General features: G+C 40.8%; 2 protein-coding genes across 3 annotated transcripts; one reads left to right on the top strand and one right to left on the bottom strand.

The window, feature by feature from the left end:
* On the top strand, positions 1–7,329 carry LOC121867029. 2 transcript variants are annotated; one of them, XM_042366772.1, is made up of 11 exons: positions 1–72; positions 259–565; positions 1,166–1,267; positions 2,051–2,214; positions 2,547–2,723; positions 3,174–3,222; positions 4,191–4,349; positions 5,233–5,455; positions 5,598–5,799; positions 6,120–6,209; positions 7,227–7,329. In XM_042366772.1, the coding sequence occupies exons 2-7, from the start codon at positions 267–269 to the stop codon at positions 4,330–4,332; spliced, it is 933 nt and encodes a 310-aa protein (XP_042222706.1). In that variant the 5' UTR covers positions 1–72; positions 259–266; the 3' UTR covers positions 4,333–4,349; positions 5,233–5,455; positions 5,598–5,799; positions 6,120–6,209; positions 7,227–7,329. The 2 variants fall into 2 exon arrangements, with proteins under 2 accessions (XP_042222706.1, XP_042222705.1); XM_042366771.1 differs by having other exon boundaries at positions 5,233–5,390.
* A 16-nt stretch (positions 7,330–7,345) lies between these two features.
* On the bottom strand, positions 7,346–11,270 carry LOC121867036 (GATA zinc finger domain-containing protein 14-like). Its single transcript, XM_042366779.1, has 2 exons — positions 11,231–11,270; positions 7,346–8,091 (listed from the first exon to the last, which is right to left on the bottom strand). The coding sequence occupies exons 1-2, from the start codon at positions 11,268–11,270 to the stop codon at positions 7,346–7,348; spliced, it is 786 nt and encodes a 261-aa protein (XP_042222713.1).
* Between the last annotated feature and the right edge of the window lie 2,959 nt (positions 11,271–14,229).

The following is a 14,229-nucleotide window of genomic DNA, read 5'->3' on the forward strand; positions in this document are numbered from 1 at the left end:
GGTGAGGCTGAGGGGGTGGACGTATCGCTGTGGCTCTGGCTAGCACGAGTAGCTGTTAAATAAGCAACTAAGGTAATAATCGGGAACCAGATGGAGAGATTACAACCAGTGAATAAAGTCAATTAAACTTTGCGTAGCAGATAACCACAGGAAGCACTAGACGAGTGTTAATAAGTCCGTCAGGTCATCAATGAAAAAGTCATTAGATATGGTAATTAGGTAATCATATACTCAATTAATCACTCCCTTAAACCGCAGCGATTAAGATGGCGGCCAAGGCTGATGACGACCCGCCCGCCTACCACACCGTGTACCCGGGCAGGTCCCTGACTACCAAAAGCACCACACCGCCGAGGACTGAAGAGGAAGAGGGAGAGGAGAAGGTTGAGAAAAGGTTGAAGGAAGTAAAACAAGAGAGTAAAACACCAAAAGACATCGACGTAAAGAAAGAGGACGAGGAGAGCCGCCTGCACAGAGGGTGCTCTCGAGATGACCTGACGAAGACCACGAGAGGGATCATAAAGCAGGCCTCTGATATGACCCAGGGAGCCCAGGATGCGCTAGTGTAGGTGGAGGAGTGTTTGGCTGTGGTGCTGTAGAGAAACGTGTAAATTCTATCTATTTGTCCGGATCTTGAAGACGAAGGCGTTGCGATTAATCATTACTGATCAATAACCATATAAAATATCTCAATAGTAATTACAGTACACTTTTATTACGAAATTATTATCAATTACCAAAAGAAAATCCTTCTTTACGTCTTAAGTGATTCATATGTTCCTTATTGGTCTTTCCCGGAGAATCGCACCGCCATCATGACCACGCTTGTTATGTAAGGAAATGAATGTGTCATAACTTTCTTTGTGTTCAGGACGTGACTTGCGTAATTCTAAAAATACTTGGTGTCATATGTTTTCCGGTTTACTCAAAAATATAAAATTATTCTGAGTTACCATAACCCTAGTTGTTGAAACACAGTAATAACATAAACACAAGAGGTATCACTGTACTTTATTCCTCACTAATTATTATCATTTCAAGTAAACAACACCAAAACCAATCACCACAATGATCACTGTTCCTTCACCTCAATGTTTACTGGTGTGTCAGGACCTATAAACTGGATTGTACTGTACCACCACCTTTCCCTTCCCCCTATCACCAGGGAGTTCTGCAACAAGACGACAGCTCACGGCTTTAACCACATCGTGAAGGAAGAGCAACACCTCCTCCTTCGACTCTTCTGGCTCTTCGTCACTATGACAGGGTGAGCAGCACAGGAAAACGGGAAACTGTGAACCGCCGCAACCATATTTGAATTCAATGTTTACAAAAGGGGACTTATTGACCAGTTTGCATGATTCGATTTTGTTCTTGTTCTCAATAGGAATCTTTACTCTGGGTGAACATTGACCAAGTTTCAGCTCGTTTGAGAAAGAAATTACATTGTAAAAGTTTCCGCACAACCCTCACCTGGCCACAACCCTCACCTGACCACAACCCTCACCTGGCCACAACCCTCACCTGCCCACAACCCTCACCTGACACAACCCTCACCTGACCACAACCTCACCTGCCCACAACCCCACCTGCCCACAACCCTCACCTGACACACCTCACCTGACCACAACCCTCATCTACCCACAACCTCACCTGACACAACCTCATCTACCCACAACCCTCACCTGCCCACAACCCTCACCTGACACAACCCTCACCTGACCACAACCCTCATCTACCCACAACCCTCACCTGACCACAACCCTCACCTGGCCACAACCCCACCTGACCACAACCTCACCTGGCCACAACCCTCACCTGACCACACCCTCACCTGCCCCAAACCCTCACCTGACACAACCCTCACCTGACCACGACCTCACCTGACCACAACCCTCATCTACCCACAACCTCACCTGACACAACCCTCACCTGACACAACCCTCACCTGACCACAACCTCACCTGACCACAACCCTCACCTGACCACAACCCTCACCTGACCACAACCCTCACCTGCCCACAACCCTCACCTGACCATAACCCTCCAGATTGGTGCTGCTTCTGTCTGCGTGTTACGACGTGACCTACTCTGCCCTGGTGACCCGGCGGCCTTCCACCCAGGTCATCTACCACGACCTGCACAGCTCGGGTATGAGGGTCCCCTTCATGACCATCTGCAGCCTCTCGGGGTTTTGGAAGTCCAAGATGAAGAGTGAGTGACGACAGAAAATTGTGTTTGTATACATAGAAAACACACACACACACACACACACATAGTAAACTCAACTAACTCTGATGAACACACACAGTCTTTCTGCACAATGATGGATATTGTAGAGTACCAGAGAGGATGACCTTGTTTAAGATAAGTTAATGAACCCTTAACGTGAGGACACTGAAATATTTTGGGGTCAATTAAAGTCATTCTCCTTACCTCTGAAGGTAACGCCATGATCTACGATGAGTTTCCAATCCTCTATAATCTGCTCCATGGTTTCCCCTGACCATCCCTGAAGTTCCCTGACTTATTCGAAACTTTTTCAGAGTACAACGTCAGCAAAACCTTAGCCTCCTACCTACAGCTGGCCATCCGGGGCCCTGATGTTGCCAATCCTTGGTTCGACTCCCGGCGCAGGGAGGTCCTCAACGACGAGCTGGACGACTACTTGAAGGTGAACAACCTAACGCTGAGCGAGATGGTCACCCTGTTGTCCCCCTCGTGAGTGGTTACAGTAACTGTGAAAATAAGGAGGAAGTGAGGCTGATAAGTTTACATTGTAGTCTTTTGTTGGTATATTGATATTACTGGGCTCCAACAACGAAGGCCTTTAACACTTTAGAGGGCACAGTAGCCCTTATTATTTCATTCTGGCTAACACCAGACGACTTTATACAACTGAGAGGAACCCCGGCCCTCTGACAACATTAAAACTGAAGGATTGTTGGCAGAGTTATGAGAGAAAGTCTGCCTCACTTATCTGTCTGTGTTACAGTGTTTTAATATTATTTAATCTCTATTTGTTTATAATTATTACGCCAGCGAAGGCACATCCAGAATAATAACAAACCTACAGCACCTAATGCTGATTTATGTTAGAGACAATTTATAAATTTTGCTATGGTTACCCTTTACTAACCTTGGTTTTCTGTGTATTCGTTTTCTATGAACAGGTGAAGAGGTGATCGTAGGATGTTTCAGCCCTCGTAAGGATCGCTACAGGTTAGTTTTTTCGGAGTAGTTGTTACTTTTGTATTATGTTTTACGAATTACTAATAATAAAATAGCTCAGTTATAGATGTTAATACCGCGCAATAAAGTGTTGTAACAGCGCCTGATTCACGGTAACCCAGTGACGATTCTAGGATTTTTTCCTTACCTTCACTGTGCTTCCCTTACTTTCCCTCCCCAAACACACTGGTGCTGAACTGTGGAAAACGCGCGGTAACGATCAACAATTCGCTAACTACGCATAAAATCTTACCTTAAAGAAGGGTGAAGGTCTAAATGAAAACAAAAAAAGAGCGAGAGCCGTTTGCGGTGTTGCCCCTTGGACAAAGATGAAATATGTAAACAGTCCTGTACGAATAAACGTGTTCTGTACGTGTGGCATCTGGTGCTGGTGGAGCGCCTTACTTCTTTTTTAAGTTTAACAAATTTATTGACAAAGCTTGTAGTACAGTTTGCCTATTGTGAGTAATTCATTCAGGTCTTGACACTGAGGGTGGTATTATTTCTCACTGCCACGCGGGACAGAGGTTCATACACAAAGAAATACATCACATCTTAATAGTATATATATATATATATATATATATATATATATATATATATATATATATATATATATATATATATATATATATATATATATTACCTGTATGTAACATTATTTCCCCGAATTTTCTCAAGGGGGTGTTTTCTCCCCCAGTAGCTACGCCACTGGGTATACCGGTGTACGTAGAGCCTTGACCAGGCTGGGTGTTACAATAATATGTAGAATCAGATATGTATCTCTTAATTGTCAGTTGTTAGTATTTGGTGTATGACGTAGTGTACTGCCCAAACACTGTAGCTGTTGAACTGCAGTAATAATTATATTACATCATATAAGACATAAAAATTGTTGTGTAGCTTTAAGCAATAACCATACAAGACTATTAACTGATGGCTAACCTGGTGATGTGTAGCAATGAATGCTGCCGGGACCTGTTCAGCCCCACCATCACGACGCTGGGGTTGTGTTACACCACACTGACGCAGGGCGCCACCCTCCACCTCAACCAGTCCATAACTGGGCTCATAGGCGGCCACAGGATCCTTTCCTGTTAACAGTCAAGAATATATGGGTTGGTTTATTACTGCATGTGGGTTATTGTTATCATCTTTATATTATTAATTATTAAGTTATTTGCCATTTCACCACTTATCAGTTTACTAATCGTTCGGGCTGTTGGTCTGTTCTGTTATTCTATTCCAGTGTTAGTACTGTACAGGAGGAACCTGTGAAGTTTGGTAAGGTCACACTAGGTAACATCCTTCCCATGTGTCCTGGGCCAAAACTCAAACCTTAACAGTAGTGATATATAATTGTGTTACGCCGCACCACCAACACCCTCAAATTTGTCTTACCATTAAGGGGCTATCACACTTGTGCATTTTTCCTCCAACCTCCGGTCAGATTTACTCCGTCTCCTAACAGGACTATCACACACGCACCTCACGTACAGTATGTTCATCTCCAACCTCAGTCCCTCAAACCATAACAACAAACATGGCGGAATCCTTACAGACGACAACCAAATGAGTCAGGTAAATAGTAATTAAACCATTAATATTCACCATACTCCTTATTGCTTACCAATTATACCAGGTTAAAGGCAGAAGTTATCAAATATTTATTTAAAATAAGAGTTAGCAGTTTTATATGACCCCGGTCATACTTCAAGCTTAGCTACAGCAAATCCAACTGCACGGGAGTTTTCCAACCCTCAGAAAACAAGCTGGATGCGCAAGCGTGATACCGTTTTAGGATCGGGGTCTCGTTATAATTCTAAATATTACTTACACTGGTAGCCTGCTTGAGACCATGCAAGTCATATTGAATAACTGCTGTTCCCATCCTGGGTCCCGTTATTAGTAGTCGTATTATTGAAACATGGGTAGTAATAGTAAGTCTTTTCTAACACTAACAACGTGGGCTGACTGGTCTACCCTCTTCACCTCCACCAGAGTACGATACTAACGTGGTGTCGACGATCACCCTGGCTGAGGAAGGAATCCACGTCTCGCTCTCCAACTTTGACCTAACCCCCACCGTCGCCACCAACATGCAGGCCCTACGCATCTCCCCCAACACCGCTGTGTCCGTCGCCCTCTCCGTCACAACGGTGGGTCTTTAAGGCCACTTTATGGGGCTGGGGACTGGAGGAGTAATGTGGGGCTCAAAGGGAAGGTAAGATGGGAAGAGTGCGTGTATAGGCTGGGAATATTGACGAAGATACAAACACTGTACCTGTCTCCCCAACACACACAGACACATACCCAATCCTCGCCTTACCTCCCGCTCCTCAAGGACTCTCACCATCTCTTCTCAGTTGGACCGTAGTGAGCGGTACCTGGGGGTGTGGCCGTGGTCTCGTTCCACCTGTGTGACGGAGCAACAATTCTGGGAGATGAAGGAGGAGGAGAAGGCCCTTACCGGGTCCAACTTGTACTACCACATCCGCTACAGAACCTGCCCCCTCGCCCTCACCAACTGCTCCACTCTACCCTACAGGTTCCCTAACGACACAACAGGTGAGAGACACAGAGAATACAACCTCTGTTACCTCACCCTCGTCAGGACGTTCTTCAAAATCCGCCAAACTAATGAAGTAACCAAAATCCTACCAGACAGCTTCCCTACTCGCCATGATAATAATATAGTAAAAACATAACTAGTTCAGTTTTTTTTATTAATTCCTAGACTCTTATTCTAGGTTAAGTTTAACCCTTTAACAGCGGGAGGTTACCCTAAGCTGAACAAAATCGTCTGGCGGGGATTAATAAATGACAAGTGCGGGTTAATGGTTATTTGTCGTCGAACTATCAGTGACTAGGACACCTCTCGCCTGCAGATGAGTGTGGGCCTAAGGACGTCCTCAACCATAGGAACAAGGAGGACAGGATGGAGACGTGTCTTCTGGAGCACCTCAAACTCAACACCAGTACAGTACCTCCAACACACCTCATATTATTGACCTCCAACACATCTCATTTTATTGACCTCCAACACCTCATTTTATCTCCAACACATCTCATTTTATTGACCTCCAACACACCTCATTTTATTAACCTCCGACACATCTCATTTTATTGCTCCCATCTCATATTTGACCACCAACATACCTCATTTTATCTGTAACCAACAACTCATTTTATTGACCTCAACACATCTCATTTTACTGACCTCCCACTCATTATATCTATTGACCTCTAACACATCTCATTTTTATGACCTCCACACACCTCATTATATCTATTGACCTCTAACATCTCATTTTACTGACCTCCAACCTCATTATATCTATGACTCTAACACATCTCATTTTGACTCAACACTCATTATATCTATTGACTCTAACACCTCATTTTATTGACCTCCAACACCTCATTATATCTATTGACCTCCAACACATCTCATTTTACTGACCTCAACACCTCATTATATCTATTGACCTCTAACACATCTCATTTTACTGACCTCCAACACTCAATTATATCTATTGACCTCTAACAACTCATTTTTAACCTCCAACACCTCATTATATCTTGTCCTCTAACACATCTCATTTACTGACCTACACCTCATTATATCTATTGACCTCAACATCTCATTTTATTGACCTCTAACACCTCATTTAACTCAATAAGGTTAAAGTAAACTAGAATATATTGTTCTACATAAGGTTAACAGCTTTGGGTGTTTTAATAATAATATGTTGTCTAAGAATCACTAATTACATGGAAAATACAATCCAGTTTTCCTATTCTAAACAAACTGGAATCTGATGTCAGACTCTCTCTCTCTCTCTCTTTCTCTATTTCTCCTCTCTCATACCAATTATCATCTACGCCACACCATTCATCTCTCTCTCTCACTCTCTCTCTTTCTCTTTTCTCCTCTCTCTCCTACCAATTATCATCTACGCCACACCATTCATCTCTCTCTCTCTCTCTCTCAGGCTGGAACAAGCTGTGTCAGACCACATCCATCACCCAACAACAGAGCTTCACCACACTACTGAAGGAAACATTGCAGGCACAGGAAGGCGTCTCTATCACCAAGTAATAACAACACTCACTAAGACGTTATAACTTCCCCGTGTTTGAGTTTCATGTGTTTCTTGAGCACCTGTGTAAAGTTACCTACATGTGTTACTGAATTATTAAATGTATCCCTTGTTGTTGTGATACTTGTTCTGTTGTTGTGATACTTGTTCTGTTGTTGTGATACTTGTTCTGTTGTGATACTTGTTCTGTTGTTGTGATACTTGTTCTGTTGTTGTGATACTTGTTCTGTTGTTGTGATACTTGTTCTGTTGTTGTGATACTTGTTCTGTTGTTGTGATACTTGTTCTGTTGTTGTGATACTTGTTCTGTTGGTGTGATACTTGATCTGTTGTTGTGATACTTGTTCTGTTGTTGTGATACTTGTTCTGTTGTTGTGATATTTGTTCTGTTGTGATACTTGTTCTGTTGTTGTGATACTTGTTCTGTTGCTGTGATACTTGTTCTGTTGTGATACTTGTTCTTTTGTGATACTTATTCTGTTGTTGTGATACTTATTCTGTTGTTGTGATACTTGTTCTGTTGTTGTGATACTTGTTCTGTTGTTGTGATACTTGTTCTGTTGTTGTGATACTTGTTCTGTTGTTGTGATACTTGTTCTGTTGTTGGTTCTTGTTCTGTTGTTGTGATATGATCTTTTTGTTGTTGATACTTGTTCTGTTGTTGTGATACTTGTTCTGTTGTTGTGATACTTGTTCTGTTGTTGTGATATACTTGTTCTGTTGTTGTGATACTTGTTCTGTTGTTGTGATACTTGTTCTGTTGTTGTGATACTTATTCTGTTTATTGTTACCGCCTCTGTTGTTATTGTTAGGTTAGGTTAGTTAATAGTTACATTTAATTTTAGTTTTTTTACTTCTCTAGAGCTATGAAGAACATTTAAAAGTTTAAAAAATAATATATATATATATATATATATATATATATATATATATATATATATATATATATTTTTTAACTTTTAAATATTCTATATATATATATATATATATATATATATATATATATATATATATATATATATATATATATATATATATGAATTATCATTATTAATACATAGGAATTATCACTATTAATACATAGGAATTATCACTATTAATACATAGGAATTATCACTATTAATACATAGGAATTATCACTATTAATACATAGGAATTATCATTATTAATACATAGGAATTATCACTAATAATACATAGGAATTATCACTATTAATACATAGGAATTATCATTATTAATACATAGGAATTATCATTATTAATACATAGGAATTATCACTATAAATACAAGGGAATAATCACTATTAACACAAGGGAATAATCACTATTAACACACGGGAATTATCACTATTAATACAACGGAATTATCACTATTAATACATAGGAATTATCACTATTAATACAAGGGAATTATCACTATTAATACAAGGGAATTATCACTATTAATACAAGGGAATTATCACTATTAATACAAGGGAATAATCACTATTAACACAAGGGAATTATCACTATTAATACAAGGGAATTATCACTATTAATACATAGGAATTATCACTATTAATACATAGGAATTATCACTATTAATACAAGGGAATTATCACTATTAATACAAGGGAATAATCACTATTAACACAAGGGAATAATCACTATTAACACAAGGGAATTATCACTATTAATACAACGGAATTATCACTATTAATACAACGGAATTATCACTATTAATACAAGGGAATTATCACTATTAATACAAGGGAATTATTACTATTAATACAAGGGAATTATCACTATTAATACAAGGGAATAATCACTATTAATACATAGGAATTATCACTATTAATACATATAAATTATCCCCATGTCACACTAACCTACACATTAACGGACAAATAACATAGCCGAACATTAACCAACGTGTTTTACTCCGCAGTGAGACCGTCTCTATGTTAAATGTTTACTACGCACAGCTGGGCTATACTGAATACCATGAGAGAGTATCAACTATTTTCACTTGGTTCAGTAAGTAACAGTGTGGTTCGGTATGTAACGTTTGGTTCTGTATGTAACGTTTGGTTCTGTATGTAACGTTTGGTTCTAAGTAACATTTGGTTCTGTATGTAACGTTTGGTTCTGTATGTAACGTGTGGTTCTAAGTAACATTTGTTTCAGTATGTAACGTTTGGTTCTGTATGTAACGTTTGGTTCTAAGTAACATTTGGTTCTGTATGTAACGTTTGGTTCTGTATGTAACGTTTGGTTCAGTAAGTAGCGTTTGGTTCTGTATGTAACGTTTGGTTCTAAGTAACATTTGGTTCTGTATGTAACGTTTGGTTCTGTATGTAACGTGTGGTTCTAAGTAACATTTGTTTCAGTATGTAACGTTTGGTTCTGTATGTAACGTTTGGTTCTAAGTAACATTTGGTTCTGTATGTAACGTTTGGTTCAGTAAGTAGCGTTTGGTTCTGTATGTGACGTGTGGTTCTAAGTAACATTTGGTTCTGTATGTAACGTGTGGTTCTGTAGGTAACGTGCGGTTCTGTATGTAACGATTGGTTCTAAGTAACATTTGGTTTCAGCGTAATGCACCGGTAGGTAACGTGGTTCTGTATGTAAATGTGGTTCTGTATAACGTGGTTCTGCATGTAACGTTTGGTTCTGTGGCGTAACGTTTGGTTCTTGTATGTAACGTTTGTCTATAGGTAACGGTTCTGTATGTAACGTTTGGTTCTGTAGGTAACGTGTGGTTCTGTATGTAACGTGGTTTCTGTATGTAACGTTTGGTTCTGTAGGCAATGTGTGGTTCTGTATGTGTGTGGTTCTGTATGTAATGTGGTTCTGTAGGTAACGTGGTTCTGTATGTAATGTTTGGTTCAGTAACAGTGTGGTTCAGTGTGTAATATTTGGTTCAGTAACAGTGTGTGGTTCTGTGAGTAACGTTTGTTCAGTAAACAGTGTGGTTCAGCAACAGTGGTTCAGTATGTAACGTTTGGTTCAGTAACAGTGTGGTTCTGGGGAGTAACGTTTGGTCAGTAAATATGTGAATGAGTAACGTTTGGTTCAGTATGTAAATGCTTGGTTCAGTAACAGTGGTCTAGTATGTAAATGTTTGGTTCAGTAACAGTGGCCTGTGAGCAATGCCAGTCTAGTAACAGTGTGTGTCTAGTATAACGTTTTAACAGTAACAGTGGTCTCTGGGTGAGTAACGTTTGGTTCAGTAACAGTGTGGTTCAGTATGCAACGTTTGGTTCAGTAACAGTGTGGTTCTGTGAGTAACGTGTGGTTCTGTATGTAACGTCTGTTAGTCTTCTGTGAGTAATGTTTGGTTCAGTAACAGTGTTTGGTGAGTAACGTTGGTTCAGTATGCAACGTTTTGGTTCAGTAACAGTGTGCTCCATAGTATGTAACGTTGTCTAGTAACAGTGTGTGGTTCGTGGAGTAACGTTTGGTTCAGTATGTAACGTTTGGTTCAGTAATGAGTGTGGTTCAGTATGTAACGTTTGCCCAGTAACAGTGTGGCTCTGTGAGTAACGTTTGGTTCAGTAACAGTGTGGTTCAGTATGTAACGTTTGGTTCAGGCACAGTGTGGTTCTAGAGTAACGTTTGGTTCATCGGGTTAGTCAAATTCAGTTGTTTTGATCAGTCACTTGTAAACCTCTGTTAGCATGTTCAATGAATCCCTTGTCGTTCCGTACGATGCTGTCTGAGTCCAGTCTAGTGAGTATATTGTGGGTCCACGAATCTCAAGCTGCTTGGAAGTTCCAAGTACAACCGTGTGTGTGTGTGTGTGTGTGTGATAAGTTCTTTGGTCAGATGACCACCTTGTCAATTAACAGTCAGATGTGTCTCCTGGTGGTGACTCCAGAGGCAGATGGGGCTGTTCCTGGGGGCTTCCTTCATTACCTTGAAACTTTTCTTCACCGCTCACACGTCTCAGGAGCATCCTAGCTAAGGCTAGGAAGTCTGTCCACGCTAAGACCACCACCACCACCACCACCATGCAGGACCAACCCCGGCCTAGACCTCATGCAGGAGTGAATACTGACTAGAAGAGATGTACCAAATTGACATGGCACTGTAACCCTTGTGTATACTCCCTTAATAATGTGTATTGCTAAAAGAAAAGAGGAGTGAAGTACTGAAACACAGCGGCTTAGTGGGCCGGGAGAGTGAGCTACAGTGCTGAAGCATAATCCCTGAAGATATATGTCTTACCTTTATTAAGTGTAGTGGAGGTTTGATGCAGTAATGAAACTGAGATCTGTGGGTGTAATAATTGCCAACTCGTGCTTGAATCCCATTCAAACCATCACTTCTACAAGTGTTTGTGGTAATAAAGAGCCCATAAAGAATTTTATATTTGCTTGGTCTTAGCAGTGTATTTGATTCCCCACTTACGACAACAGGTAAAAGAATGAAGCTAAATCTCAGCAGTACTTAAGAAAGTTTCCTGAATTAGACCACAACACTTACAAATAAGCTTCCAACACTTAAGCGTCTACAAACTATGTTCTGCTGATACATTATAACAGTATCTGAGCAGACCACCTACTACTTTACGTGTACAGTGGACACACAGGTACTGTACATGGAAAATACTGTATACTGTAAGGCCGGGCCACAAAGTATCTGTAAGGTGGGGTCCCGAGGAATTTCAAATGAACACTAGTCATGGTAGATGATTACTTACGATGACCTTCTTGCCCTGGTCTTGTTTCAGGAATACTACCTTTTCAAAGCTCTGGAGAGATCTCGAAGTTTCAATATTTTGAGTACAGCACTAGCTAATAATTCCTGACCAGGAAACTTGCTTCGACATTCCTCCAAAGCCTGGTGCAGAGTTCCATGTGTTAAAGGCGATATTGTTGAAAAGATCAGGGCAAGAATAGTCATCGTAAATGGTTGCATAATCTAATAACTGTTCTTGCAATTGGTTTGTGGTCATACGACTAGCAAAAAAATTGCCGGTATTTTCAGCGAGTACCTGCGTTATTTATGTGTGCTGAACTGTATACTGGGTAATTATCTTTATTCATGTTAAACCACCAAAACTTTTATGACGATTTTATTGAAATAGATATATATCTGTTTATATAACACCACTTCTGTATACTGTGCACATAGCAGTGTCCCTCCATTCATCGATTTTAATCTGTTCTTCGAAGCCCATTTCCCTACGAATCTCCGATTTATTTTATCCTCAACACTCGTCCGGAGACTCCAGACATGATACACCCGACTGGTGCCACGTTAACTGTCACTAGGATTGTAAAACCGACCAGTCGGCTAAATATGAATGAAGACAGGGCTGTTGGTGGACTACCAGCAGGATGAACCCGCCTTCAGGTGCTCAAACTCAACTCACCAGCTGATCGTCCCAGGTAAACAAGGCAGTGACACAACACCAACACGGCAACATGGTGAAGTATATGGTCAAAGATCAATTTCTAGAAGTACTGTATAACATATCATACTTTTAACTTCAGTTGTTGATAATAATATAAACTGAAAAATAAAAATAAAGAAATTTTTGACAATAAAAATTAGTAATATAAATTTATTTCACCCCTGACTTCTGCCCACCTCGTGGGTGTAAAGATATTGATGCATCACTGCCTCAACCTGGCTCAAGTTATCATGCTGAACGAATTTCTTAAAAATACATTTTCACAGAGGGTCGTCTACCAATGAATACCAGCCTCCATGATGTGAAATCGCGAACAGTAGGGCTTCAAATAGCCCTTGACAAAATTATCAAGAAAATGGAGGATCCCTACACAGGCCATTTGCCTCCTTTTCCCTACGTATATATTATATATAATATCACCTTATATACCATTAGGTATGTATATAAAGCAAGTGAAATGACCTTCTCCCTCGTGTCATTATACGCATGCCACTTCATCGTTTATACATTGCGCTGCTTAATTAATGTAAAACATACACGAAGTAGTTCGGAAGCAAGTATACCACCGGGAGGGGCGGGGGCCAGTGAGGCTGAGATGTTGTTGGTTCCTCTGCGATGGACGTGTGGCGATGACGTCCTTCAGCTAGTAAGAGCCCCGCCTCTACTGGTGCCGCTGCGCTCATGCTGGTCAACCAGCGACGGAAGGGCGCCCTTCTGTTGGGGAGACAGTGCCTCCTAGACCTGAGACAGTAGTAACGTGAATTTTCACAATTTAACTCGTGCAACCTCAGGTAATGAAAACCTGAACCTCAGGAAATGAAACATAAACCTCAGGAATGTAGAGGATTCAACACTTGCCAATGAAACATGAACCTCTGGAAGATGACTCCAACTGAACCTCCAAAGATGACCAACCTGACCTCAAGAAGTTGAAACGTGAACTCCCAGACGATTAAACCCAAACCCTGTAGACAATAAATCACCGACCACCAGGAGGTGCCGGCAAACTTGGGGTATCGTGGCGCTGAGGATGGAGTGTAGCTAACTTGGTCGTATAGTGACGCCACCATAGTCACTGAACTTGGTGGGTGATGAAGGAGTACTGGACCAGCCAACTTCCTCCACCAGCCTGGGAAGAGGGCAGACAATGGAGGAACAAACACCTTAACTGCTGGACCTCATCATAACTAACGCGAAGGGTTTGTACAAGTTGAACACCAGTCATAACGTAACGTTGTTTTTTACAGATTGAACTGTTACTGAACCCCAACCTACTACAACCCAATTCCATTCTAACTACCCAACCTATGCTAACTTAAACCTAACTTCACTCTAACCTATCCCCCAAATATCAAATCTTCAAATGACCCGGAAGAATTATAAGTTTTTGATACTTACCTGAACACATTTACAAATAATCACTATGGCTACACCCCCCCAAAAAAAAAAAAAAAGAATATCGACACAGGTAAACCAAATCCATTTCCGCCCATTA

Source organism: Homarus americanus, unplaced genomic scaffold (genome assembly GCF_018991925.1).
Source record: "Homarus americanus isolate GMGI-L3 unplaced genomic scaffold, GMGI_Hamer_2.0 scaffold48226, whole genome shotgun sequence".
In the NCBI taxonomy this organism is placed as follows: domain Eukaryota; kingdom Metazoa; phylum Arthropoda; class Malacostraca; order Decapoda; family Nephropidae; genus Homarus; species Homarus americanus.

Bases quoted from the DNA above. Each gene is read 5' to 3' on its own strand.
- LOC121867029 (XM_042366772.1), top strand. From the start codon at position 267: ATGGCGGCCAAGGCTGATGACGACCCGCCCGCCTACCACACCGTGTAC. The intron at 2,724-3,173 runs GAGTGGTTACAG...TTCTATGAACAG, and splicing joins CACCCTGTTGTCCCCCTCGT to GTGAAGAGGTGATCGTAGGA. The intron at 3,223-4,190 runs GTTAGTTTTTTC...GGTGATGTGTAG, and splicing joins CCTCGTAAGGATCGCTACAG to CAATGAATGCTGCCGGGACC.
- LOC121867036 (XM_042366779.1), bottom strand. From the start codon at position 11,270: ATGCTCCTGAGACGTGTGAGCGGTGAAGAAAAGTTTCAAG. The intron at 8,092-11,230 runs GTAATGAAGGAA...TCACAACAACAG, and splicing joins CGGTGAAGAAAAGTTTCAAG to AACAAGTATCACAACAACAG.